The 26,327-nt window shown below is 42.5% G+C and overlaps 1 protein-coding gene across 2 annotated transcripts in view; it reads left to right on the top strand.

Annotated features, from left to right (window-relative positions):
- adgra1 (adhesion G protein-coupled receptor A1) overlaps nt 1-25,945 on the top strand; it is a 659,066-nt gene extending 633,121 nt beyond the window's left edge. For both annotated transcript variants that reach the window (XM_033033639.1, XM_033033638.1), the window contains 3 exons: nt 3,731-3,876; nt 21,466-21,561; nt 23,577-25,945. In XM_033033639.1, coding sequence (XP_032889530.1) covers nt 3,731-3,876; nt 21,466-21,561; nt 23,577-24,813 — 1,479 coding nt within the window. In that variant the 3' untranslated portion in view covers nt 24,814-25,945. The remainder of the gene's footprint in view (nt 1-3,730; nt 3,877-21,465; nt 21,562-23,576) is intronic.
- The last annotated feature ends 382 nt before the right edge of the window (nt 25,946-26,327 follow it).

Genomic DNA, 26,327 nt, shown 5'->3' with positions numbered 1-26,327 from the left:
AGACATTTTGCGTCTATCTTTGATGTAAACCAGTATCTGCAGTTCCTTCCTACACACTTCTCTTTGCTTTATGTGCCTGCTATTAGTGTCCTGATTCTGATTCCTACTTTATGCACTTCTGCGGCCTCTGATTTTGTGGGTTCTTGCTGTGGCTAAAGGGGCCACAGTGGGAATTGCAGAATCTTCCACAGATGGGGCAGGAAGTGGTGGGAGGTTTATGAGGTTCTGCTTATGCACGGTACCATTGCGTCCGCAATTCACAGCCTCAGAGATCCTAATGCTATCCACACTGCTCCTTCTCCATTTTGAGCAGTCACAGACATCAGTGGAGATGTGCACTACTTTGAGGAAGCTTTGAACGTTACTGTTGAATCTTTCCCTCTGTCCATCTGACAGAACCAACAGCAGAATGTCTATTTTGGGAACCTGCTGTCAGGCATATGAACAACATGGCAAGTCCCATGTATGCAATGGACCATCCTCAATGCTGGGGATGTTGGCCTGAGAGAGTATGTGATATTGGTGTTATACTCCCAGGGAATTTGGAGGATTTTGTGGCTACTGCATTTGGCGATGCACACTTACCCATAATCCAAATCTCATTTATTGACACTTTCTACAGATCATATCCCTCCTCCTGAATCCAACTGTCCTCTTCTAATTACATCTACAAATCAGATGAAATCATAGAAATCAAAGAAATAAAGCATTCCAAGCTTCCTAGCTTTCCCAGCATTCCTAGCTGCCAAGATGGCGCCCAACCCAGGCGTCCATTTGCGTGCTAGCCAAGGAAGCAGATCTACAAACACATATTACAATAGCTCCATCTCTACTCCAACAGTAATATATCTTACTTTAACTATGATCAAGGCCAGCAGCATAATCAAGGAGGAGTCGCACCCTGGCCACTCCCCCTTCTTCTCTCTCCCATCGGGCAAAAGGTTTAGAAGTGTGAAAACGCACACCTCCAGATTCAGGGACAGTTTCTTCCCAGCTGTTATCAGGCAATTGAATCATCGTACCACAACCAGAGAGCAGTGCTGAACTACTATCTACCTCTTTGGACTTTCCTTGATTGGACTTTGCTGGCTTCACCTTACACGAAACGTTATTCCCTTATCATGTATCTACACACTGTAAATGGCTCAATTGTAATCATGCATTGTCTTTCTGCTATCTGGATCGCAAGTGACAAAAGCTTTTCCCTCTACCTCGGTACACGTGACAATAAACTAAGCTGAAATTGAAACTGAAACAATAGGATACTAATTCACAGATAACATGAGATAATCTATCTTTATATTTGTTTCTGAGTGATGCCGAAGTAGGTGTTTTACATAATGAGTGTATCGAGGTCTTCCAAATACTCAGCTGTTCTCTGTTTAATATCACGTTCATTGTCTGGATGTGTCAAACAGAGGAAGTTACCCATGCATTTTTCACAATAAAATTGGCAGGTGTACGAGAGCCATAAAAAAGAACAAATCTGTTTCATCTGGTTCTTAATTGGGGGTTGCCTGGAGGAATACAGGCACAAATTTCAAGGTCATTAATATCAAATTAATTTAGCAGAAAATGATAAACTGTGTTAATTTCTGCTGCAGTATGTTGATGTGAAAAGAGCTGTTGTGATGAAAACTACACATGCAGACCTTCATATGCACAGTTCCCTCTCCCACATCTTTAAATTGCAAGTCCTAAACATGAGGCTCCATTTGCTAAATGTGCAAAATATAAAGTTTTGAATGTTGGTATTTGCTTATGATTGATGTGGATGGTCAGAGGGAAGGATTTACTTAATCCCAGTAATTATATTTTCTCCTTTACATTTACAGAAGTTGGTTCTGTAAATACAATCTTCTGAGAAAATGTGAAGACTGTTAATAACAAATCTCTAGCCAAGCAAACGTCTCTGTAAATACTGGCTTGACATCAGACCTCGGTTGCAAAGCTGTGGTTCTCAGTGAGGACTTATTGGCTGACTCTCAAACACACTGGTTCTGAAAATGCTCAGGATGCACCCCATTAGTTATGGTGGAATAATGGCAGAGGTCAGAAGTGGTAGTGTTATTCTGGCTGGAGGTCTGCAACTAGGGTTCTGCAGGTATCAGTGCCGGGACTGTTGTTTTGTGATGTATATATAAACGTGCACAAAAATGCAGATGAGTTGGTGAGTGGATTTTCAGCTGATACAGATATATGGCTGAGTTGCAGACAGTGAACAAGGTTATCAAAGGATATAGCAGGATATAGATCAGTTACAGATACAGGTGGAAAAATGTCAGGTGGAGTTTAATCTTGATAAGAGTGACATGGTATGCCTTGCAAGGTCAAATGTAAGCATTGATGCACAGAGGAATCCAAGTCAGCTCCTTGATAGTAGCAACACAAGTAGATCGAGTGGTAAAGAAGTGGAACTGACGAAGGCAACTATTCCATATGCCGGGGTATTAGTTATGAGTCTGAATGTCATGTTGCAAGTTATAAAACTCTGGTTGGACTGCATTTGAGGTATTGAATGCAGTTCTGGTCAGGAAGTATGTGGAGGCTGAGGAAATGGTGCAGAAGAGGGTTATGCTTCCTGGATACATGGGTATTAGCTCTAAGGAGTGGTTCAAGAGTGATTTGCGGCAGGTTGATGGAACCAGCAGCCTATTGCAACACCAGATGTATAACACTGATGGAAACTCGGGCAAAAGCAGCTTTCGGAGGGAGCTATCTCATCTTCCTTCAGTGCTCTTAACCTCAAAACTAATAATGTGAATGTGTATTTTGATTCGTTTTTATTTTCAGAGGGTCTTAGTTAATTTTGTAGCTGCTTTTTGTAAATATACAGTTCTGCACAAGTATCACTCCACATAAGCACTTAAATACATATTAGAGAAGCACCTGAGATACAGCACAAGTGTATAGTACTGTACAACTGCTGTACACATGTATTGTATCTGAGATGCTTATCTAATAATGCATCTACATGCTCATGGGGAATAGTACTTGTACTGAACACAAAAATTTATTTCACTGTACCTCAGTACACGTGCCAAATAAAGTTCCATACCTTTATGCAAATAAAATACCAAACCTTCTGGAGGCTGCGTGCTTCACCTTGTTGGGAATTCTGCCTTCCAGAGGTAGTCCCATAAGAGATTGGAAGATGTTGTGCCTCTTGAAATGGCTTGGACAGGATGCAGCATTATTGTGATTGTGATGTATCCCTGTCTGGGTTATTGTGCTGACATGATAGTTTATGTTTGCGGTGAACAGCTATGTAAATCTGACTGCTAAACTGAAACAAAAATTTGGTTGCTGTTATGCTGAAGACCTGCTGTGAATTTTAGCAAATATGTTAGAAACCGAACAAAAACACACCCTGCAGTGAGTGCTTATTCGACATTCATACGGCAACAAAATCATGAATGGCAGAAATGGCGGGAGACGTGCATTCAGGAGATGCTTTTATAAATTATGTATAAAACAGATTTAATTACTTTCCAACGAATAATACATGTTGATTTATTTGTGCAGATATTTATCTTCCCTCGTGAGAATAAAAGAGAGCAGTTATCACTTTATCTACTGATGTCCTCTGAGAATTTTTGCTCATAAACATGCAAAGGGCACATTTCACTCGACGATCTTTTAAATGTGTTGCATTATCACTCTCAATATCTCTGTTGTTTTTCCTCTCCTGATGATATAATATATATATATATATATCTTTACCTTCTAGGTTGGGATTGTTTTACACTACTCCACACTCTCTACGATTTTCTGGATTTGTGTCACTGCCAGAAATATTTACAAGCAAGTGACCAAAAAGCTGCCTCAGTACCACAATGCTGAACAACCATCACACTCACCACAACCAATGCTGCGGTAAGGAACAAGTATATCATATTTCTCTGAGTAGCTGAAACCATTTGTATTGGTGGCGCATAGCAGAATGTTTCCAGAATATAAATGCAGTTCATGGAGAACGTGACAGCTGAAAGACATTACCGATAAGGATGTCGCTTCATTTGCCTCTGAGCATTTTGCACCTTTTATTTTATTATTTTCTATCCATCATCGCGGTGTGTTCTGCTTATCATGGCGCAGTATAAATAGCTCCAAGCTGTTGTGACAACTTATTATTTGTAATGGGGTGTTGATTTAACATCATCAAGATGAAGGATTCTTGTGTAGGAAAGAACTGCCGTTGCTGGTTTTAATCAAAGGTAGACACAGAATGCTGGAGTAACTCAGCAGGACAGGCAGCATCTCTGGAGAGAAGGAATAGCTGACGTTTCGGGTTGGAACCTTTCTTCAGACTGATGTCAGAGGAGTGGGCGGGACAGAGTTAGACTGTAGTCAGAGACAGTGGACTGGTGGGAGAACTGGGAAGGGGAGGGGATGGAGAGAGAGGGAAAGCAAGGGCTATTTGAAGTTAGAGAAGTCAATGTTCATACTACTGGGGTGTAAGCTACCCAAGCACAATATGAGGTGCTGTTCCTCCAATTTGCGCTGGGCCTCACTCTGACAATGGAGGAGGCCCAGGACAGAAAGGTCAGATTGGGAATGGGAGGGGAAGTTTACGTGCTGAGCAACCGGGAGATCAGGTAGGTTAAGGTGGACTGAACGGAAGTGTTCAGTGAAACGATCGCCGAGCCTGCGCTTGGTCTCGCTGATATACAGGAGTTGACACATAGAACAGCGGATACAGTAGATGAGGTTGGAGGAGGTGCAAGTGAACCTCTGCCTCACCTGAAAAGACTGTCAGGGTCCTTGGATGAAGTTGAGGGGGAGATAACGGGACAGGTGTTGCATCTCCTGCAGTTGCAGGGGAAAGTACCTGGGGAGGGGGTGGTTTGGGTGGGAAGTGACGAGTTGACCAGGGAGTTGCGGAGGGAATGGTCTCTACAGAAAGCAGGAAGTCATGGAGCTGGGAAGATGTGGCCAGTAGTGGGATCCCGTTGGAGGTGGCAAAAATGTTGGAGGATTATATGTTGTATGCGACGGCTGATGGGCTGGAAGGTGAAGACAAGGGGGACTCTGTCCTTGTTACGAATGGGGGTAGGGGGAGCAAGAGTGGAGCTGTGGGATATCGAGGAGACCCTAGTGAGAGCCTCATCTATAATGGAAGAGGAGAACCCCCGTTCCCTAAAGAATGAGGACATCTCCGATGACCTAGTATGGAAAACCTCATCCTGGGCGCAGATGTGGCGTAGACGGAGGAATTCGGGAGTAGGGGATAGAGTCTTTACTGGGAGCAGGATGGAAGAAGTGTAGTCAAGATAGCTATGGGAGTCAGTGGGTTTGTAATAGATGTCAGTCAATAATCTGTCTCCTGTGATGGAGATGGTGAGATCTAGAAATGGTAGGGAGATGTCGGAATATTTGGGTGCAGGATGGAAACTAGTCGTGAAGTTGATGAAATCAGTGAGTTCTGCATGGGTGCAGGAGGTAGCACTGATGCATTCATCAATGTTGTGGAGGTAGTCTTCAGGGATAGGGCCAGTGTACGCCTGGAACGGTGATTGGTCGATGTTCCCTACAAAGAGGCAGGCATAGCTGGGGCCCATGTGAGTGCCCACAACTTTGCCTTGGATTTGGAGGAAGTGGGAGGAATCGAAGGAGTTGTTGAGGGTAAGGACCAGCTCTGCTAGGCGGAAGGGAATGTTAGTACATGGAAATTGGTTGGTTCTGCAGTTGAGGAAGAAATGGAGGGCTTTAAGACCTTCCTGGTGGGGGATGGAGGTGTAGAGTGACTGGACATCCATGGTAAAGATGAGGGAGTGGGGGCCTGGAAAATGTAAGTCATTGAAATGAAGAGCGTGTGAGGTGTTTTGAACATAGGTGGGGAGGGATTGGACTAGGGGGGATAGGATGGAGTCGAGGTATGTGGAAATTAATTTAGTGGGACATGAACAAGCAGAAACAATGAGTTTGCCAGAACAGTTCTGTTTGTGGATTTTGGGGAGAAGATAAAATTGGGAAGTGCGAGGCTGGGGAAAGATAAGGTTGGAGGCTTTAGAGGTCAGAGTGCCGGAAGTAATGTGATATTAAGGTCTGGTTCTCATCTGTGGGGTTCATGGTCCAAGGATAAGTAGGAGGAGGTGTCTGAGAGTAATCGCCTGGCCTCAGCCCAGTAGATGTCAGTGCACAAGACTATCACGGCATCTTCCTTGTCAGTGGGTTTGATTGTAATGTCAGGCTTGCTGCAGAATGAGCTGAGGGCTGTACGTTAAGAGGGGGTGAGGTTAGAGTAGGTAAGGGGAGTAAAAAAGTTGAGACAGTTGATGTCCCGCCAGCAGTTGGAAACGAAAAGGTCTAAAGAAGGTAGAGGGACAACTGGGGAAGTTCGAGGAGGGGGACTGGTGGAGACGGGTGGTGAGGACTCCCTCCCATAGGGAAAGCACGGAGGTGGAGGCGACAGAAAAAGAGCCCTACTTTGTGGCGGACCCGGAACTCATTGAGGTGGAGGCGGAGAGGAACAAAGGTGAGACCTCTGCTGAGGACACACCTTTCTGTATCAGAAAGGGGGAGGTCAGGGGGATGGTGACCACCCGGCAAGGGTGGGGGTTGGGGTCGGAGGAAGGCAGGTGAGTAGATGAAGGCCGAGGCGATGTCTAGTGGGGGGGATGGTGGGTGTTCAGAGAGGAGGGGGGCATGAGGACTATTGTACGGGTGGGGAGTAGCTGGGGCCACCTGGTTAAAAGGGGAAGGGGAAGAACCAGTGAAACCCCTACTGAGGTTCCCTGTAGGGGGGGGTGGGGGGTGTGGGGGGGGTGGGGGCGGTGGGGAGCAAGAGGCCCCAGCAGAGTCAGACCCCGTGGTGTTGGAGTCTGCATTGTGGAGACGGTGGGCCCGGTACGGAGCCAGGGACTCAGGTAATGTGAAGACTGTGGGCCAGGTGCGGAGCCTGGGACTCAGGTAATGTGGAGACTAGGCGCAGTGCGGAGCCGGGGACTCAGGTAATGTGGAGACTGTGGGCCTGGTGCAGAGCCTGGGACTCAGGTAAAGCGACGGCTGCGGTCTCCTGGTGGGTGGTGGATGGGCAAGGGTCGGCGGAGTCGCTGGTGTAGGCCCGCCAGGCACTGGAGAAGTCAGTCGGATGAAGCGTCGGTGGTCCCAGTTGGCTAGGGTTGCCAACTTTCTCACTCCCAATAAGGGACAAAAGGTTAAAATACAGGACAAATTACTGACGGCAATTAATTGACCGAATCGGCCGTGGCTGGGTGAATGACTGCACAAAGCCCAGCCGGCGTGCCAGCTGATGAGTTTTGGCCCGGCACCCCATCCAACTCATGAACTGATGATCAACCATGAGTTCGGTAAGTGAAGGTCCGAATGTCAGACGGCTGGCCGGGCTGCCGACCGACGGGGCCACGGGCGAGGCGCTGCCGATGCACGACGTCGGGACTGGTGATGCAGGGCCGGCCATGGCGCTCCGACCCGACAGTCCCCTCGACCCGAGTTGCAGCAGTCAAATACGGGACAATCACAAATATGGGACAATACGGGACAAGTCATGATCACAATGAATGGCGGTGCTGGCTCGAAGGCCCGAATGGCCTCCTCCTGCATCTATTTTCTATGCATCTATGTATCTATGACAAAGGCTGTCCCGTATGGAATAAACCAAGTTAGCCCAATATACGGGATGTTCCAGCTAATACGGGACAGTTGGCAACCCTACGGTCAGCAGATGGCCGGGGAGGCGGCGAGGGTTGGCGGCAGCGGCCCCAGGGAGGCGATGAATGTCTGCGGCCGCGGCGATTGTGGCCCCGGGGAGGTGGTGAAGGTCGACGACGGTGGAAGTTTCAGTGGTCCGGGTCTGGGATCGGCCAGGATGGCGGTGAGTGTTGGTGCTGTTCCTCATGGCAGTGATGGGGTCATGGGTCTCGGCCTTGTGGTGGTCAGGCAGGCGGCACAGACCTGCGGTGGAGCCCCGGGCCTGCGGGCAGTCGAGGCGAGGAGTGTCAGTGGAGGGACCGGTCTGGAGGCGGATAAGTTTGCTATTCTTTGTGGAGTCCAGGTAGGAAAGGAAGCGTTTGTTGAGTGTGTGGATCTGGCATTGAATGAAGAGCAGTTGGGGTCCATTGCAGGTGAGGCCCGGAGCTGTGGGAGAGTCAGAGCGAGGGCCTGTTGGTGCATCGCAGCCAGTGTAGAACGCAGGGCACGGGAGGAGAACTGTTGTGAAAAATGGCAGATCGACTGTCGGAACCTGTTGGGTCCGAACTGGGAGGTCTGGAACGGAAGCTGGGACTCACGAGGTAAAAGATGGAGGCGCAGGCAAGTCCCGAGAAAACAAACGTGGCTGTGGTAACGGGTCTGGGTTAAAACGTGGTCGTAGAGTCGGAGGGAAGAAGGAATCGCAGAGGGGGAGCGGTGAGAGAGGATGTTGCTGAACTCTCGTCGGAGAGAGGAGGAGAACTTCTTCAAAGTAGACATACCATGAGGAGATTTGTGGAGGATTCTTCTTTATTTGGGAAAGAAACCATAAACACGCTCAGCTCTTCAATGCATTTTCTAGATCTCACTTGGCTTTGAATATTTATTATTTTTTAGAAATTTTTAAACTTTCATTTGTTGAGATATTTGATGCAGTCCTATTTATACCGATGCTCCTAGACAGTTAGCTCTGGATCCCAATGAGGTTCACAGGCATATGCATATCAATTTTATTTTATTTTTAGTGCATTTGTAAATTACAATAACTGAAGTTGATTTACAGTCCCACCAGATTTCTTTCTTGTTTCCTGGGCTGTGGCAAATGCTGTTTTATTTGTGGAATGCACTTTAGAATTTGATCCAGTTTCAAGCTCTGCTGTCAGCTAATATTAGATGCAACCTTGTGTGCAGGAAGGAACTGCAGATGCTGTTTTACACCAAATATAGAGACAAATGGCCAGGTCAATAGATATTTTTAAGGCAGAGGTAGATGGATTCTTGATTAGTACGGGTGTCAAGGGTTATGGGGAGAAGGCAGGAGAATGAGGTTAGGAGGGAGAGACATCAGCCATGATTGAATGGCGGAGTAGACTTGATGGGCCGAATGACCTAATTCTTCTCCTATCACTTATGACAAAATAAAGAAAGGTCTCGACACGAAACATCACCTATTCCATTTCTCCAGAGATGCTGCCTGGCCCGTTGAATTGCTCCAGCATTTTGTGTCTATATTAAATGCAACCTCTCTGTTTTTAAGTTTGTCCTATTTTAGTATCATTATTGCAACAGTTCCTTTGAAATTCGAACACCACATACAATTTGATATTATAGTTGTGTTACTGTGTAGGATATAAACAATGAGTTAGATATAATTCAGGCATTACTTCTAGTAAATAACTGTGATGTGCTATTCATATATTAGACTCCTGTGTTCATTTTGATAATTAAATATGCATTTTTTAGATTCGTGTAATATCTTCAGACATCTTGAAAGACAAAGCAAGATATTATAATATTAAACTCAACTTGGTGTACTTCCATTTTTATACCTTTTGTAGTCATTCCACATTTTACCTAATTTGATCTTAATTCTAATCCTTTGTACTTTGTAATTTTCTAATTTCGGGAGTTATAGAAATAGCTTTTTATTGTTTATGCTTTCTGTAAAGCAAAGTAGACCTCGTTGGTGAACCTCAGGGGAAATTAAATTAACCATTCACAGTCATTTAGATTACATATCTAAGTGTTACTATTGTTTAGCTACATCCCAATTGATGGAACCAATAAAAGACAATTAAAATTCGGCTCGAAGGGCCGAATGGCCTACTCCTGCACCTATTTTCTATGTTTCTATGTTTCTAAAATCTTTCAGGAATTATTAAGCTTATTCAAAATAGTTCTGTGAAAAATAGCTAATATTAGCACAAAAGTACAAATGAAAACCATAAACATAATAACAGATTTTAGGCTAATTGCACATTGTTATCATATTTGCTATGATAAGGCACGAGAAGCAGAGATTTTGTCAGGAATATTGGAATTAGAAGTTTGCACACTTATATTCTTTTTTTACACTCGTGTTCACTACTGACACCCATCACATTTGTACAGGTGAATGAATTGCTCAATGTGAATGCTTCTTTCATAAAATGTAGTCATTCCTCGGTTCTTTATCTATTATTTATTGCGTGTTGTAATATCTCACTCACTGTTGTATGAGAAGAAAAAGCTGCTGTACTTGTAAAATGCCAGAATTTTAGTTCAGGCTTAATATCTTTGACTGCTGTAGATTATTGGCATTGAAAATGTCAGACATACCCCGTCATGCTATTTAAATCTGAGTTGCAGGGAGTGATTTTCCACTACCAGTATTGACGGATTATCTCTCTGATTACCTTTCATGCCATTCTGTGAATGTTAAATTTTTGGTCACTTTCAGGGACAAGCAGAAAAAATTGAATAGGTTCAATCAAAACGTGAATAACCACCCTTCAAATGCCTGAATTCATGAAGCACTCAGAGATATCTCTCTTTCTCAAATGATCCTCTCACCAACATTCACAAAAAAAAGACCTCAAAGAAATATTGGAGATGTTGATTCTATAGGACAAGAAAAAATGTAAAAATATCGAAATACTTGATTAATTTCTCAAACAATTTAAACTCTCCATGTGGCGGTGATGGACAGCAGTGCTGTGATTACCTCTTGGCAACAGTATACACGTTATTCAGGGTCAAAAGAGCTGCATTTTACAAATGAAGTGCAATTGCAAGTAGGGGACTGGAAAGAGGAAAGCAATCATGTCAAACAACGCTAACATGCAGAGATGATGCATTTTGAGTTTATTAGGATCGTCTTTGGAAGATGCAAATAGCAGACAATGAGTACCTACTTCTGTCAAACCCATCTAATCATTTCAGACTACTTCAGATGTTAAGAGAAAAATAAGTTTCTTTGAATCCCTGTTCCTGCCTCTCCCCTGACCAATGAGCTCTGGTGAGTCTCCTATTTAGCTGCTGTTTGTGCTTTCTCATTCCACCCTTCCCCAAAAACACAAACTTTACCACAGTTCACTTGTACTTATTCTTTACCCTCCATTACTCCCTGTACCTTTACCTTTCTTTTTCTAGGTCATCTTATTTATACTAAAACAACGACCTGTGTTCTCTCCCGAGTCATCATTTGAGTTAATTTTGCACTTGAATCTCCACTACCGTCTTCAGAATGTGCTCCCCTTCCTGCAAGATTTATTTCCCTGAGAAAAACCACCCACCCCTCTACTGTACTCCGTAACCACTATCCCATTCCCTCTCGATAAGTTCACTGCTGCAGATCCCTCTTGAATTTACTCGATAAAGCTTTTGGATAAACGATTGCACCAAAGTAACACAATCTAAGTAATTAATGACATTCATCCAAAATCGAAGTAATGAAGATGCTGTAAAGCTGAAATAAATACAGGAAATTAAGGAAGCATTCAGCAGGTCAGTCAGCATCTATGGAGAGCGAACCAGAGATAACATTTGAACGATAAACATATGTCAGAATTGTTCTGACAAAAGGATAATTAACCAGAAAACTGAACTCTAACCTTTGTACAAATAAGCCATTGCCCCTGCTGAGTCTCATCCTGTCCAAAACTAAATATGATGGGAAATTGGCTCGTGCTTCAGGTAAAACTTATTACAACGTCTCCAATGTTGATTAAAGAAGTGTGTCTCTGTGGTGGCATTGAGCATCTGGAAATCAGAGGTGGCATTTCAGGTCAGAACCCTTCTTCAAACTGAAAATACTGAAACAATATCCTGGCAGGAAGGTTTGCTCGTGCTACTTGGATGGGTGTAAACTAGATTGGCAGGGGGATGGGATCCAATGCAGGACTGAGACAAGTGAGAGAGAGGCCGGAAGTCAGTATGATGAAAGAAAGATCAGTGGATAGAATAGGCTGGAGCACAGCAGGGAGCGAGAGAGAACTGTTGGACTGGATTGCACTTATGTTAATGATAGGTAAGGCAGATGAACTCAGGACATGGTTAGGTATGTGTGACTGGGACATTGTAGCTCTTAAGGAAACCTGACTAGGAGAGAGGGACAGGACTGGCAACTTAATGTTCTAGGGTACAGAGAGATTGAGGTTGGGACCAGCGACCACTGTTCTATTAGCTTTAAAATAGTTATGGATAAAGTAAGGGTGGGCCAATGCTTTAAAATCCTGAATTGAACAAGGCCAACTTTAATAGTATTAGATCGGAACTTGGTCAAGTTGACTGGAGTAGTTTGTTTGCAGGCAAAGGAACGTCCCAAAAGTGTTTTTAAAGGTGCGCTGTTCGGGGCATGCATGTTCATGTTAGAATGAAGGGAAAAGCAGGTGGGAGTAAGGAATCTCAAGAGAAATTGAGGCACTGGTTTGGAAAAAGTAGGCATTGGACAGGTATAGGCAGCTGGGATCAAATGTATCCCTAGAGGAGTTTTGTGAACTGAAGAGCATACCTAAGATGCAAGTCAGGAGAGGAAAAAGGAGGCAAGAGAAAGTATGAATGAAAATCCAAGTAGACTTGATATGCACATTAAGGGAAAGAGAGTAACAAGAGAGAAAATAGAGCTTCTCAGAAACCAAATTGGTCATCTCATTGTAGAGCTGCAGGAGATGGACAAGATCCTCAATGAGTATTTCTCCTCTGTTTTACCATGGAGAAAGACATGAACCTCTCCATCAATGACAGCAAGACAAAGGAGATTATGATTACCATCAGGAAGGAAAGCGGTGCACACACATGATGGTGCCAAACTAGAGATGGTTGAAAGCTGCAAGTTCTTAGGAGTAAATATCACCAGCAATTTGTCCTGTACCAGGCACAGAAGAAATTACAGGAACCCTGGCTGAGATTTAGGAATCATCATTAGACATGGGTGAGGTGCCAGAAGACTAGAGGGTGGCTGATGTTGTTCCTCTATTTACGAAGGGCTGCTAGGAAAATCCTGAGAACTATACACCAGCGAGTCTAACCTCTGTGGTAGACAAGTTACTGAAGAGGATTCTGAGGGGAAGATATATGTAGACATTGGAATAGACAGGGGCTGATTAGCATGGTCTGCATGGTTTTGTGCATGGAAGACCATGTCGAATGAATCTGAATGGATTAATGAGGGCACACCCTCAGGCATTGTTTATATGAAGTTCAGCAAGACATTTGATAGGGTTCTGCCTGGTAGGCTGCCTTGGACAATTAGATTGCATGGGATCCAAGGAGAGGTATCCGACTGGAGAGATTATTTTAGCCATGGGAGGTAGCAATGAGTGATAGTGGAAAGTTGATTTACAGACTGGAGGCCTGTGACTAGTGGTGTGCTTCAGGGATTGGTGCTGGGCCCATTACTGTTTGTGGTTTATATCAATGATTGTGATGAGGATAGTGCAGGCATGATACATTTGTAGATGACAATAAAGTGGGTGGTATCGTAGATAGCAGAGATGGTTGTCAAAATTACAACAGGATCATGATCAGTTGGGCAAGTGGGCTGTAGAATGGTGAATGGAGTTTAATACAGATTGGTGTGAGGTGTTAAACCGGGACAGGATCGTCACAGTGAATGGCAGGGCCCTGGGAAGTGTTTTAGAGCAGAGGGATCAATATAATTCCCTGGAGTTGGTGTCACAGGTAGATAGAGTGGTCCAGCAGGCTTTCAATACATCGACCTTCATCATTCAGGTTACTGAATATAGAAGTTGGGATGTTATGTTACTGTTGTTCAAGACATTGGTGAGCCCGCATTTGAAGTATTTTGTTCAGTTTTGGTCATCCTGCTATAGGAAGAATGTTGTTAAGCTCGAAAGAGTGCATTGAAGATTTTGAGGATGTTGTCAAGATTTGAAGGCCGGAGCTATGGGGAGAAGTTGTGCAGGCTTAGACTATATTCCTTGGAGTGCAGGAAGATGAGAGTTGATTTAATCATGGTATGACTGTGAGGGGAATAGATAGAGTAAATGCACAGATTATTTTACCCAGAGTAGGGGATTCAAGAACCAGGGGAGATAGGTTTTAAGGTAAGAAGAGAAAGATTTAAATGGAACCTGAGGGACCAACCTTTTCACACAGAGTGTGGTGGGTCTACGGATCGAACTGCCAAAGGAGGTAGTTGAGATAGATACCATAACAACATTTAAGAGGCATTTGGACAGGTACATGGATGGATAGGAAAGGTTTAGAGGGATATGGCCCAAACGTGGAGGTGGGACTAGTTAGTATGGAAGTGGGGGCATCATGGCCAGCATGGCACATTGGGCCAAAGGGCCTGTTTCCGTGCTGTCTGACTGTGTGACTCGAAAAGCCCATATTGTGGTCTTGACCATGTCTTTCTATCATGGTATTTTTTTTAGTTAGTAACCAGGTTAATTTACATCTTTTGTGTCTTGTTTGTAAAATGTAGTCTCTGCCCAGTTATTTGGTATGAAATACCAATAGTAAGTAAACTTATTTCAGATAGGTTATTATCGGCATTACGGTCAGGTAATCTAGTCCACTGTGCCAGGTTAGTTGCCTGAGGAGAAAACATATCGTTAAAATTCAATTAATATATTAGTGTTTATGAAGTAAGGTCAAAAGTCGTAAAGTCGAGTTTGTTGTTATACGCACACATATGGTCGGCACAGGTACAATGAAAATCGTCATTGTAGCAGCATCACAGGCATATCGATTCAGATAACACATGAACGCATAAATTTTACATAAATCCTGCGACAAAAGTGAAAAAAAAATGTGTGCAAAAAACAAGACAATAATGCGAACACAATTATGAAACAAGTCCATGGTAGTGCAGGAGCCGGGCCCTCGCGTTCCGTTGTCAATGTAGGATTAAGGCTGTGTAGGTTGGTTCAAGAACCTGATGGTTGAATCGCCAGCCTTTCCTGAACCCGGTAGTGTGAGATTTCAGGTTTTGCACCCGTGTCCGATGGTAGTTGTGAGAAGAGGCATGGCCTGGGTGCTGGGAATCATTGAAGTAGCATCTCACGTAGATGGCTGCAATGGTGGAGAGGGCTGCGCCCGTGATGGACTGGTCTGAGTCCACCACTCAGTGCAGCCTCTTGTGTTCCTGTACATTGGAATTGCCATATCCGTCCATGATGCAACCGATCAGGATTCTTTCTATAGTGCATCTGTAGAAGGTTGTTATTGGCCTCTCTAAAGATCAAAGAATGTAAAAGCACTGGCCTAACTTCTTGATGATTCCATCCATGTGCTGAGTACTGACTGTTTAACATAGACAGAGTGCTGCCTTCCCTGCTCGAACCAAGCACTGGCTCCTTATGTTGTAGTGTTCACTGTCTTCTTCTGGTAGACTGAGCACTGCCTGCCCAAAATAGGCTGAGCACTAACTCCCCTAACTAAGATTGCAACCTTGTCGTGGTCGGGGAGCTTGTGTGTCTCGGTGACCCCTAGAGCTATGCCAGCGAGAGATTCGTCTCCTGTTGGGGTCTCCCATGCTGGACAGATAGAAGGGTAGAGGCAAGACGAAGAGGCTGTCCGAGCCGGCTGCCTGCCCCATTTCCAGGGTTACGTCCGCACCCGGGTGTCACTAGGCAGGGAATATGCGCTGTCCAGGGGCACCTTGGGGGATTTATGTTTTCCAATTCTTTCACATGTGAATGTTGGTACAATTCTTGCAATCCCATTTAGTTAAATGGATACATTGCAGTAGAATCCAACAACTAAAATCATATTAGGATTTCAAACAATGCTATGCAGAATAGAATATTGAGGAAATGGATAATGGAGATGGAGAAACTGGAGGGAAAAAGAGCAGTGTAAGAGCACCAGAGCAGGTGGCAAGGCAGCGATAGAGTTGCTGCCATCAGCGCTTATAGCGCCAGAAATCCGGGTTCGATCCTGACCACTGGTGCTTGTCTGTATGGAGTTTGTACATTCTCCCAGTGACTTGCATGGGTTTTCTCCGAGAACTTTGGCTTCCTCCCACACTCCAAAGACAGGGTTTGTAGGACTTGGTATATACATATGTAAAAAAATGATCCCTAGTGTAGGATAGTGTTAATGTGCGGGGATCACTGGTCATTGCGGTGGGGTGGGCCGAAGTGCCTGTTTCCGCACTGTATCTCAAAACTAAACTAAACTAAATAAATAGATATCAAAGAAAAGAAAGGAGCTATGAGGGCAGGGGAGAAAAAAGATAAATCAATGAGAAGACAGTGTAAAATGCATGCACAAGTAATATAAATGATGCAGCACAACAGAGGTCCAGTTTTATCAAACATTCAGTAAGCATCTGGTATCTTTCTCAATGAAGCAATGCAGAATGACCTTGGACTGCTTCATTATTGAAGTGGGGAGATGGTGAATTAATATGTTTACTTCTAAAACAGTCCCGTGTTACTTGATGTGAACCTGCAGCAATAAAAAGAAGCAAATAATCAAAGATAATATGGAATGACAATAGTAACAGCATAAAAGCCACGATTCTCTGACCTAAAATTCGAACAGTATATCCCATCATTTGTTGCAAAAGATTACAGAGGTGCCTGGTAAAATATACATCTGAATTGATGTCTGAAATACATTGGTGATGTCTCTGATATTTAAGCTTTTTTTTCATTTACAAATCACGTATTTAGAAGAGAATTACCTGATTAAGGACAGTCATCATGGCCTTGTCCACGGCAGGTCACGGCAGGTCATGATTGAATTTTTTTGTGGAAGTGAGGAAGGTGATCGACGAGGAGGGGGCAGTGGATGCTGTCCACATGGATTTTAGTAAGGTATGTGGTACGTCCCTCATGGTAGACTGATAGTAAGAATATTAAGATGCATGGAATGTACGGTGACTTGGTACTTTCCATTCAGAAGAGGTTTACTCATAAAAGATAGACATTTGTGGTGGAAGGGTGTTATTTTAGCTGGAGGTCTGTGATCTGTGGAATTCTGCAGGGATATGTGTTGAGACCAGTCTCCGTGTGTCTGTGTGTGTGGTACGCGTAGATGGATTGGTTAGTAAGGTTGTTGACAATACCAAAATTGGTGGAGTTGTGGATAGTATACAACGGGACATAGATCAGAAATGGGCGGGGAAATGGCAGATTGAGTTTAATCTGAGCAAGTCTGAGATGTTGCAGTTTGGGAGGATAAAAGTAAGGGCAATGTATACAGTTAAGGGCAAGGTTCTTAAAAGCATTGGTGGACACAGGGATCATATAGTCTAAATCTGTAGCTCCATGAAAGTGGCAACACAAGTAAAGTGGTAAAAAGGCATATAGTAGGCTTGTCTTCGTTGGTCAAGGCATTAAGTATAAGAGTCATAGGACTTTGGTTAGGCTACATTTGGAATTGTGTATATTTCTGTGTATTTCCCATTACTGAAAGGATGTTGAGGCTTTGAAGAGAGTGCTGAGAAGTTTTACCAGAACTATGCCTGGCTTACAGGAAATTAGCTACAAAGAGAGATTGAACCATCTTGGCTGGACACAAAGTGCTGGGGTAACTCAGCGGGGCAGGCAGCATCTCTGGAGAGGAATGGGTGATGTTTCGGGTCGAGACCCATCTTCAGACTCGACCCGAAACATCACCCATTCCTTCTCTCCGGAGATGCTGCCTGTCCCGCTGAGTTACTCCAGCATTTTGTGTCTACCTTCGATTTAAACCAGCATCTGCAGTTCTTTCCTACACACCTTGAAATGTATTGGATTGTTTTTACTGGAACGCCAGAGTTTGATGAAAGACTGATAGAAATATATAAAATTGATAAGGTAGACAGTCAAAACGTTTTTCCCAGGGTAAAAATGTCAAGAACCAAGACCTATTCCTCCGTACACTTCTCTGTTCTAATTAGTCTGTTAGTATGATTGATGTAGTAAATTAATTTCAAATCCATTTTTCAATGCTCCATTTCAGTTTACGCTTACCTTTGCTTGAAAGATTCCAAAATGCTATCCTCAGAAAGAGGCAGATGTATAATTTCATTACTGGTGACAGGTAAATAGTGCATCTCTTCTTGTGAAACGAAGAAGGACATCTTGATGTTAATTGACTTTCAAAGTGCTCTAGGATGCCTGGTAATTAAGTTTGATTTGATTCCGTGGTGCAGAGCAGCAATATAATTTCAGATAACATTTTAAATTGATTGAATCACGTGTCTGTGGAAGAAATGAGTTTAATTGCTTGGGGACCCACTTGTCCATTTAGTCATAGCCACAATTAATTAACATTTTGAAATGAGGGATTTGTAGCCAAATTAAAATTATGGGCAGTTATAATAAATTCAGGTATTTTGAATGTTTGTTCATATTTACTTGTTGACACCATGAATCCTGTGTGCAATGTAAAATGATATAACGGTGCACTGAAGGTTATCTGCCAACATCTCTGCTGATCAAATGATCAGGATCTCTCAGTGCAGTTACAACACAATTCCAATTCATTCACTTGGGTGTCTATATTTTTAACCAAAAATAATTGAATTAATTATTTACAATATTATGCACAGTACAAAATAAATCAAAACAAAACCCACCACTATAATACGTCAAACAAATATACTTATACAACTATATCACCTTCCTTATTGAGGATGCATCCCACCCCCCAGCTGTCCTGGAAATCCCCCAGGGCGCCCGTGGACCGCACGCAGTCCCTTTCTCGTACCACCCGGGCATGGACGTAACTCCAGACAAGGGGTAGGCAGCTGGCTCGGGCACTTGGGTGTCATTTACAAGGTCTGCTGATATAGTCTGTCCGAGTTGCCGCCAAAGTAATGAGGCATTTAAGAATCAACATCATTGATGGGTCTGGAATCATATATTGACCAGACTGGTAAGGAAGGCAGATTTTATTTATTGAAGGACAGTAATGAACCACGTGGGATTTTACATCAGTTGAATAGTTTCATGGTTGCCATTACTGAATTTTTTTCTAAATTCCTGACTTATTGAATCACTTTCAAGCATCAAGCTCTTGTCTCTGCCTTCGAGTTCAGTTACTTAACTGCTGTCCTACCATGCTTACATAAGGCACAGCCAGGTTTATCTACCAACTCACAGTTGTTTGTCTGCATGCATCCTTCTTGTAGCCTCACATCAATACTTGTCAAACCAGTTCAGAGGCCCACAGCTTAACTGTGTGGTTGTGCTCTAAAGATTATGCAAAACCACATTTTCATTGAAGACCTCTGTTATTTTGCCAATAATTTCTTGTGGTTAAGCATTCATTTCTGGCCATTAAGGATTTATAGCTATAGTACCAAATGAAAACCATGGGCTTATTTTGGACGAAATTGATTTGGATGATTTTCTGATACTATAATGTGATGTTTATGTATTTTGTAACTTTTAATGCTCTGCGGAAATAATTTTAATATTGTGCTAATTTGATTCTCTAGTTGGTTCAGCAGAGTAATGAGGTTCAAGCTGGAGTATGTTCCAATATCATTGGATCAAACAATACATGAAAATGCATTAACTTCCTTATCGATTTTTAAATGGAATATATTCTTTACAAAACCACAAGAATGGTGACCTCCAATTCCAAACCTGGCACATTTCCCTCTACTTAAGACTGAACATAAGTATCTAGTATAAATGTCCCTACCAAGAATTGGTAGCTCCTGTCTACATACAGTGGCTTGCAAAAGTATTCATACCCCTTGAACTTTTCCACATTTTGTCACATTACAACCACAAACGTAAATGTATTTTATTGGGAATTTATGTGATAGACCAACACAAAGTGGTGCATAATTTTGAAGTGGAAGGAAAATGATACATGGTTTTCAAATATTTTTACAAATAAAAAATTGAAAAGTGTGGCGTGCAAAAGTATTCAGCCCCCCTGAGTCAATACTTTGTAGAGCCACCTTTCGCTGCAATTACAGCTGCAAGTCTTTTGGGGTATGTCTCTGCCTGCTTTGCACATCTAGAGACTGAAATTTTTGCACATTCTTCTTTGCAAAATAGCTCAAGCTCAGTCAGATTGGATGGAGAGCGTCTGTGAACAGCAATTTTCAAGTCTTGCCAGAGATTCTCAATTGGATTTAGGTCTGGACTTTGACTGGGCCATTCTAACACATGAATATGCTTTGATCTAAACCATTCCATTGTAGCTCTGGCTGTATGTTTAGGGTCGTTGTCCTGCTGGAAGGTGAACCTCCGCCCCAGTCTCAAGTCTTTTGCAGACTCTAACAGGTTTTCTTCCAAGATTGCATTGTATTTGGCTCCATCCATCTTCCCATCAACTCTGACCAGCTTCCCTGTCCCTGCTGAAGAAAAGCATCCCACAGCATGATGCTGCCACCACCATGTTTCACAGTGGGGATGGTGTGTTCAGGGTGATGTGCAGTGTTAGTTTTCCGCCACACATAGCATTTTGCATTTAGGCCAAAAACTTCAATTTTGGTCTCATCTGACCAGAGCACCTTCCTCCACATGTTTGCTGTGTTTCCCACATGGCTTGTGGCAAACTGCAAACGGGACTTCTTATGGCTTTTTTTCAACAATGGCTTTCTTCTTGCCACTCTTCCATAAAGGCCCGATTTGTGGAGTGCACGACTAATAGTTGTCCTGTGGATAGATTCTCCCACCTGAGCTGTGGATGTCTGCAGCTCCTCCAGAGTTACCATGGGCCTCTTGGCTGCTTCTCTGATCAATGCTCTCCTTGCCCAGCCTGTCAGTTTAGGTGGACGGCCATGTCTTGGTAGGTTTGCAGTTGTGCCATACTCTTTCCATTTTCGGATGATGGATTGAACAGTGCTCCGTGAGATGTTCAAAGCTTGGGATATTGTTTTATAACCTAACCCTGCTTTAAACCTCTCCACAACTTTATCCCTGACCTGTCTGGTATGTTCCTTGGGCTTCATGATGCTGTTTGTTCACTAATGTTCTCTAACAAACCTCTGAAGCCTTCACAGAACAGCTGTATTTATACTGAGATTAGATTACACACGTGGGCTCTATTTACTAATTAGGTGACTTCTGAAGGCAATTGGTTGCACTGGATTTTATTTAGGGGTATCAGAGTAAAGGGGGCTGAATACTTTTGCACGCCACACTTTTCAGTTTTTATTTGTAAACAAATTTGAAAACCATATATCATTTTCCTTCCACTTCACAATTATGCGCCACTTTGTGTTGGTCTATCACATAAAATCCCAATAAAATACATTTACGTTTATGGTTGTAACGTGACAAAATGTGGAAAAGTTCAAGGGGTATGAATACTTTTGCAAGCCATTGTAGCTTGAGCAATAGCACTTTGCAAGGGCAACAATCTACACTAAAAGAAAATGATCTCTTTTGTGATCCACATAATTTGCAATGTACACCCAGTTAAACTTCCAGTGGCCAGTATTCTTTTACTTACTAAACATCACCAGCCGTCGTCAAAATTTGATTATGTTCTTGAACCACCGCAGCTGATACAAATCTTTTCTCCATGTTACATTTCCACTTCTCAGCATAATATATCAAGATACAGTCACTCTACCTATTTAATTACAATTATATATTTATTAATCTACTTATCAATCTTTTCCAGATCTTATCTGATTGGAGGAGGCATTCCATTCATAATTTGTGGAATCACAGCAGCTACAAACATCAACAATTATGGAAGTGAAGACAATGCGCCATAGTGAGTAGCTTTTCTGTGCAAAGTGGATCTCACTCCTGTGAATGTATGCAATTCCTTGATATATTTCAATCACATTTTCACGTAATCACATTTTAACAGAAATCATAGCATTCTATATTTTCCACTAAATTTTACATTGCACTGTGAAAACATCCAATGATTCAAGCGATGTGTAGGAAAGAACACCGAAGATAGACACAAAATGCTGGAGTAATTGGGTGACGTTTCGGGTGGACCCTTCTTCAGAATCATCACCCATCCTTCCATCCGGAGATGCTGCCTGTCCCACTGAGTTACTCCAGCATTTTGTGTCGATCCAGGTGAATGATGAGTTAAACAAAATGAGCATTGCAGTCACTGTTCCACACTAACCCATTTTGATGGCATGTGTTTTCCAACACATTGCTGGTGTTGATGCCATAGTCGTTTGGTATGTGGGAGATGCAGGTTCTGGGAGGTGCAAGTGGACTCCAAGTGATGGCTGGTGTCAGAATGCTTCTTTATTCCTTCTAAATATCTCTAGTAATCGCAGAGAGAATTGGCGAGAGTTGGAAAAATGTAACTAAAAAGATATAAAATATTTTAAAATTAATTTACGTAAATAAAAATGCTTTAATTGATTAAAAATATACATATTGAAGTAAAATGAAATAAACAAATAAAATCTAAATTTACACCTTAAGTGAATGATGATTTAAATGGATGTCAGTGTGAAGATGGCAGACAGATACATAGTATTTTAGCCCTTTGTCTCAGCTATTTAGAAAACATATCAGATTTAATAGTTAATGTTCAGAAATGAGAGGAGCAAAATTAGGCCATTTGGACAGTCAAATCTACTCTGCCATTCGATCAAGGCTGATCTATCTTTCCCTAACTTAACCCCATTCCCCTGCCATCTACCCATAACCTCTGACACTTGTGATTGAGGGACACAATAGTGAGTCCAGGAATAAAACAGGAAATTGTAAGCATGTACATCCTATTTGAATGCATTCCCAGCCTCTCTGTTGCAGCAGCCAAGGGTGGAAGCCTGGAAAATCCTGCCACAAATGGCTCATGACTGCAGTTAGCCAAAGGTTCTGGCTCAAAGGGCCGGATGGCCTACTCCTGCACCTATTGTCTATTGTCTATTGTTCTCTGTGGACTGCCCTGCACTACACATTCCAGCCTATTGACGTTAAGCTGTGATCAACTCTAACTGTATTGCCAATTGTTGCATCATATTATTGGGTACCAAATCCAATTGCTGTTACTCGTAATTCATACATCTTCTTTGGCAGTTCCTTTTCAATGATTAGTTTTAATTTTTGGGTGGTGTGTGAAGCTGTCTTCAGATTTTACATCATCGGTTATCTGCTAACTGCCGATGTGAACTTCACTTCCAATATTTCAGTGGGCAGAGTATTTCACAACATAAGCAACAAGTAAAAATAAATATAAGTAAGCCATCGATGGTTCTTCAAAAAGAAAATGCACAAAATTCCTGAGAGGTGCAGCAGGTCAGTCAGCATTTGTGAAGAGAGAAAGGGAAACAGAGCTTCAGGCGGAGAACTATTCATCAAAAGTGAGGAAACAGGTACATTTTGTTGCAGGCAAGGGAAAGGATGGAGAAAGCAAAGGAAATGTTTGGGTGTATATTCACATCTGGGTGATGCCAGAAAGAGTATTTGTTTCATCTGAGTATTCTCAAGGTTTCCACCTGATCACCTGGTGTCTCCAAGCTTCCACCATGACTGCAACTGAACACGTGCTTGCCTTCTCATTTTCGAATTCTGATGAAAGGTCATTGTTTAAGATGTGAGATGTACCCATTTCTACTGATGCTGTCTGGCCCATTGAGCATTTTCTTCTGTTTTTATTTTGGATTTTTTGCATCCGCACTTTTTTGCTTTTTGACCAATGTTTCTTCTCAGATGTATCCTTCACTTGGGGGATAATTTTTTGGGTTCAATATTTTGCCTGCTGTTTTCCTGTTTCACGTTTGCTTATCTAGGTCTTTCCTTTCCCCACAGTTGCTGGATGGCATGGGAGCCTAGTCTTGGGACCTTTTATGGACCGGCTGCTTTCATTGTGCTCGTTAGTTGCTGTTATTTTCTTTGTACACTAGTACAACTGAAGCGTCACCCAGGGAAGAAATATGAGCTGAAGGAGATGACTGAAGAGCAACAGCGGCTGGCCAGCACAGAGGTAGGCCCCAGTCATATAACAGACTCCAGCTCTGTGTCACACACATGTTCAATGATCTCCTCCTCGATGCTGGAGAACGAGCATTCGTTTAAAGCTCAACTTCGTGCTTCAGTCTTCACTCTCTTCCTCTTCATTGCCATGTGGACCTTTGGAGCCCTTGCTGTCTCACAAGGACACTTCCTGGATATGATCTTTAGTTGCCTCTATGGAGCGGTCTCAGTGACCTTGGGACTTTTTATCCTGGTTCACCACTGTGCAAAACGCGATGATGTCTGGCACTGTTGGTGGTCCTGCTGCAAATCAAATCAAAACACTTTCGCTGTTCAGCCAAGTGCTCGACCCCAGGTGACCATGAATGGTGATGCCCAGCTTCACGTCCCATGCGTTCTGGATTCTCCCTGCCCTAGTAAGACTTCATCCAGTTGTAATCATTCTGTGTCTGGGCTCTGCAAATTAACTAATCTACACGCCGTGCAGAATCACGTGAATTGTGTTTCGCCAGCAACGCCCTGTTGTGCCAAAATGCACAATGAACAAATCATGGACGATGACGGGCACATCCACTTGCAGGCAGATGGTACATGCAGACCGACAATGCATATCCACAGATGCCAGAAAAGCCGAACGAAACCACGACAGTTCATTCGGCACAACCGGTCCGCAGCTCAGAGAGAATATGCGTATCACATTCCCTCCAGCGTTGACGGAAGCGTTCACAGTTCACATACAGAAAGTCATCACAGTATCCAGGATGGCCAGTCCATCCAAAGGCAGGTGGTGTGTGCAAAAAATGAGCAGTGTCCCAACGTCTGCCAGCCTGAAAGCAGTGATGCCAGCACAGCGTTATACGGGTGCACTAAAGCTGTAGACAGTGGCGTCAGTACAGAAGCTTTGCACCAAGGAGTCGCTTTTGAGATGCAGTCACGAAGACAATCATGTGCGCTAGGTATAACCAATCAAAATGGAATACTCAAGGGAATCCTGCATGAAGCCATGATTTATACTTCGGACAGTACAGGAAACATAAGGACTGGTCCTTGGAAAAATGAAACTACTGTGTAGTTTTTAGTTTCATGACTTCAAATTTAGGTCATTACCGTGAAAAAATATCACATATAAGTTTTGTATAATGCTTAGGTGTTTGTTTACATGACCCATTGTGCAAATTTCAAATTGCAATTCCATATTTCTATGTATACATATATATTTGTACAGCACATACAAAAGTACCATAAGAGTAGTATTATATTATGTATTTGTATTTCAAGCTAATAAGATGCATTTGTGTTATCACAACGTAGGCATTAATCAAAACGTAGTCTGCAGATTTATCATCATTACGTTGAAGCTCTTGATTATTTTTCTATCAATGTAAATGGTTTCTTCGAAGTAAACAACCAAAAACAAAATGAGTATTACTATTCAAACAAAGAGGCTGTAGCCTTTTGGTGGTTAGCACAAAGTAGCATCTTAATGTTTGTTAAAGAATCCCCTATAATAATAAATATATAATGTGCAATTTGTTCAAAGTATAAACTTATAATTTGTAATTATTTTCATGAGTTTGCTAGCTTCATTGAAATAAATCGTCAGATTAATACATTTTTGAAAGAATTCTGCATTATGTAAGATAATCGTGGACCTTTTGTTTTAATTGGCAAGTGCGGAGGTGATTTCTTTAACATGCCGTGTGTGAGTCCTTGGCCTGTTCAATATAGATTTCAGGTATATTACACAGTGCATACAAAAGAAATATTTCCCACAAGGTAGATTAAAAGAGTATTGGCTCTTCAATTTTGTATGGAGAAATATATTAAATCTATATTTAGGCATCCAGTACATGCTGAAATATGCATGATTTTTGTTGCATTTTATCATCAATATTCATCTGCTATTATATGTAAAAGCTGATCATTCTGGTAATGTAAGACTTATAGCATTTTCTCATTTTTAATACATGCAAATTAAACCATAATGCTGAAACACAGTCATTGGACTACTTCACTGTTAAAGTGCCACAGCACATGTGTAAGGTTAACGTTATAAGTGTGCTAGAGATGACATTTTTCAAGTTATCTGTGCAGAGCATGCAGTGCCTGTTGTCTGTTACAGTGTACACTGTATAATGAATTAATGTTTCCAGTAAATGCAGATATCGCCATGTCTGTTAGTAAAAGAAAAAATAACCTTCAAACTAAGTCTGTCATCTATTTTAATGAGACTTCTTTAAAGAATTTGCTTTTAAGAATTCATCATCAATAAAAGGTGATATCAGGTTAAATATGTCACATTTGTTTCCACTACTTTCTCAGAGAAGCAAGTGTGTTTAATGACAATGTAAAATGTTTACAATAATTGCATTTCATCCAAGTTAATCACAATATATGCTGGCACAGTCAACATTTGTTTGACTCATTTTGGGATGTTTTGTTTAGTTTAGAGATACAGCGCGAAAACAGGCCCTTCGGCCGACCGGGTCCGCACCGACCAGCGATCCCCGCACATTAACACTATCCTACACCCACTAGGGACAAATTTTACAATTTTTACATTTACCAAGCCAATTAACCTACAAA

Source organism: Amblyraja radiata, chromosome 15 (genome assembly GCF_010909765.2).
Source record: "Amblyraja radiata isolate CabotCenter1 chromosome 15, sAmbRad1.1.pri, whole genome shotgun sequence".
Classification (NCBI taxonomy): Eukaryota; Metazoa; Chordata; class Chondrichthyes; order Rajiformes; family Rajidae; genus Amblyraja; species Amblyraja radiata.
Note: the sequence above shows the minus strand (reverse complement) of the source record. Positions and strands in the feature narration are given on the sequence as shown.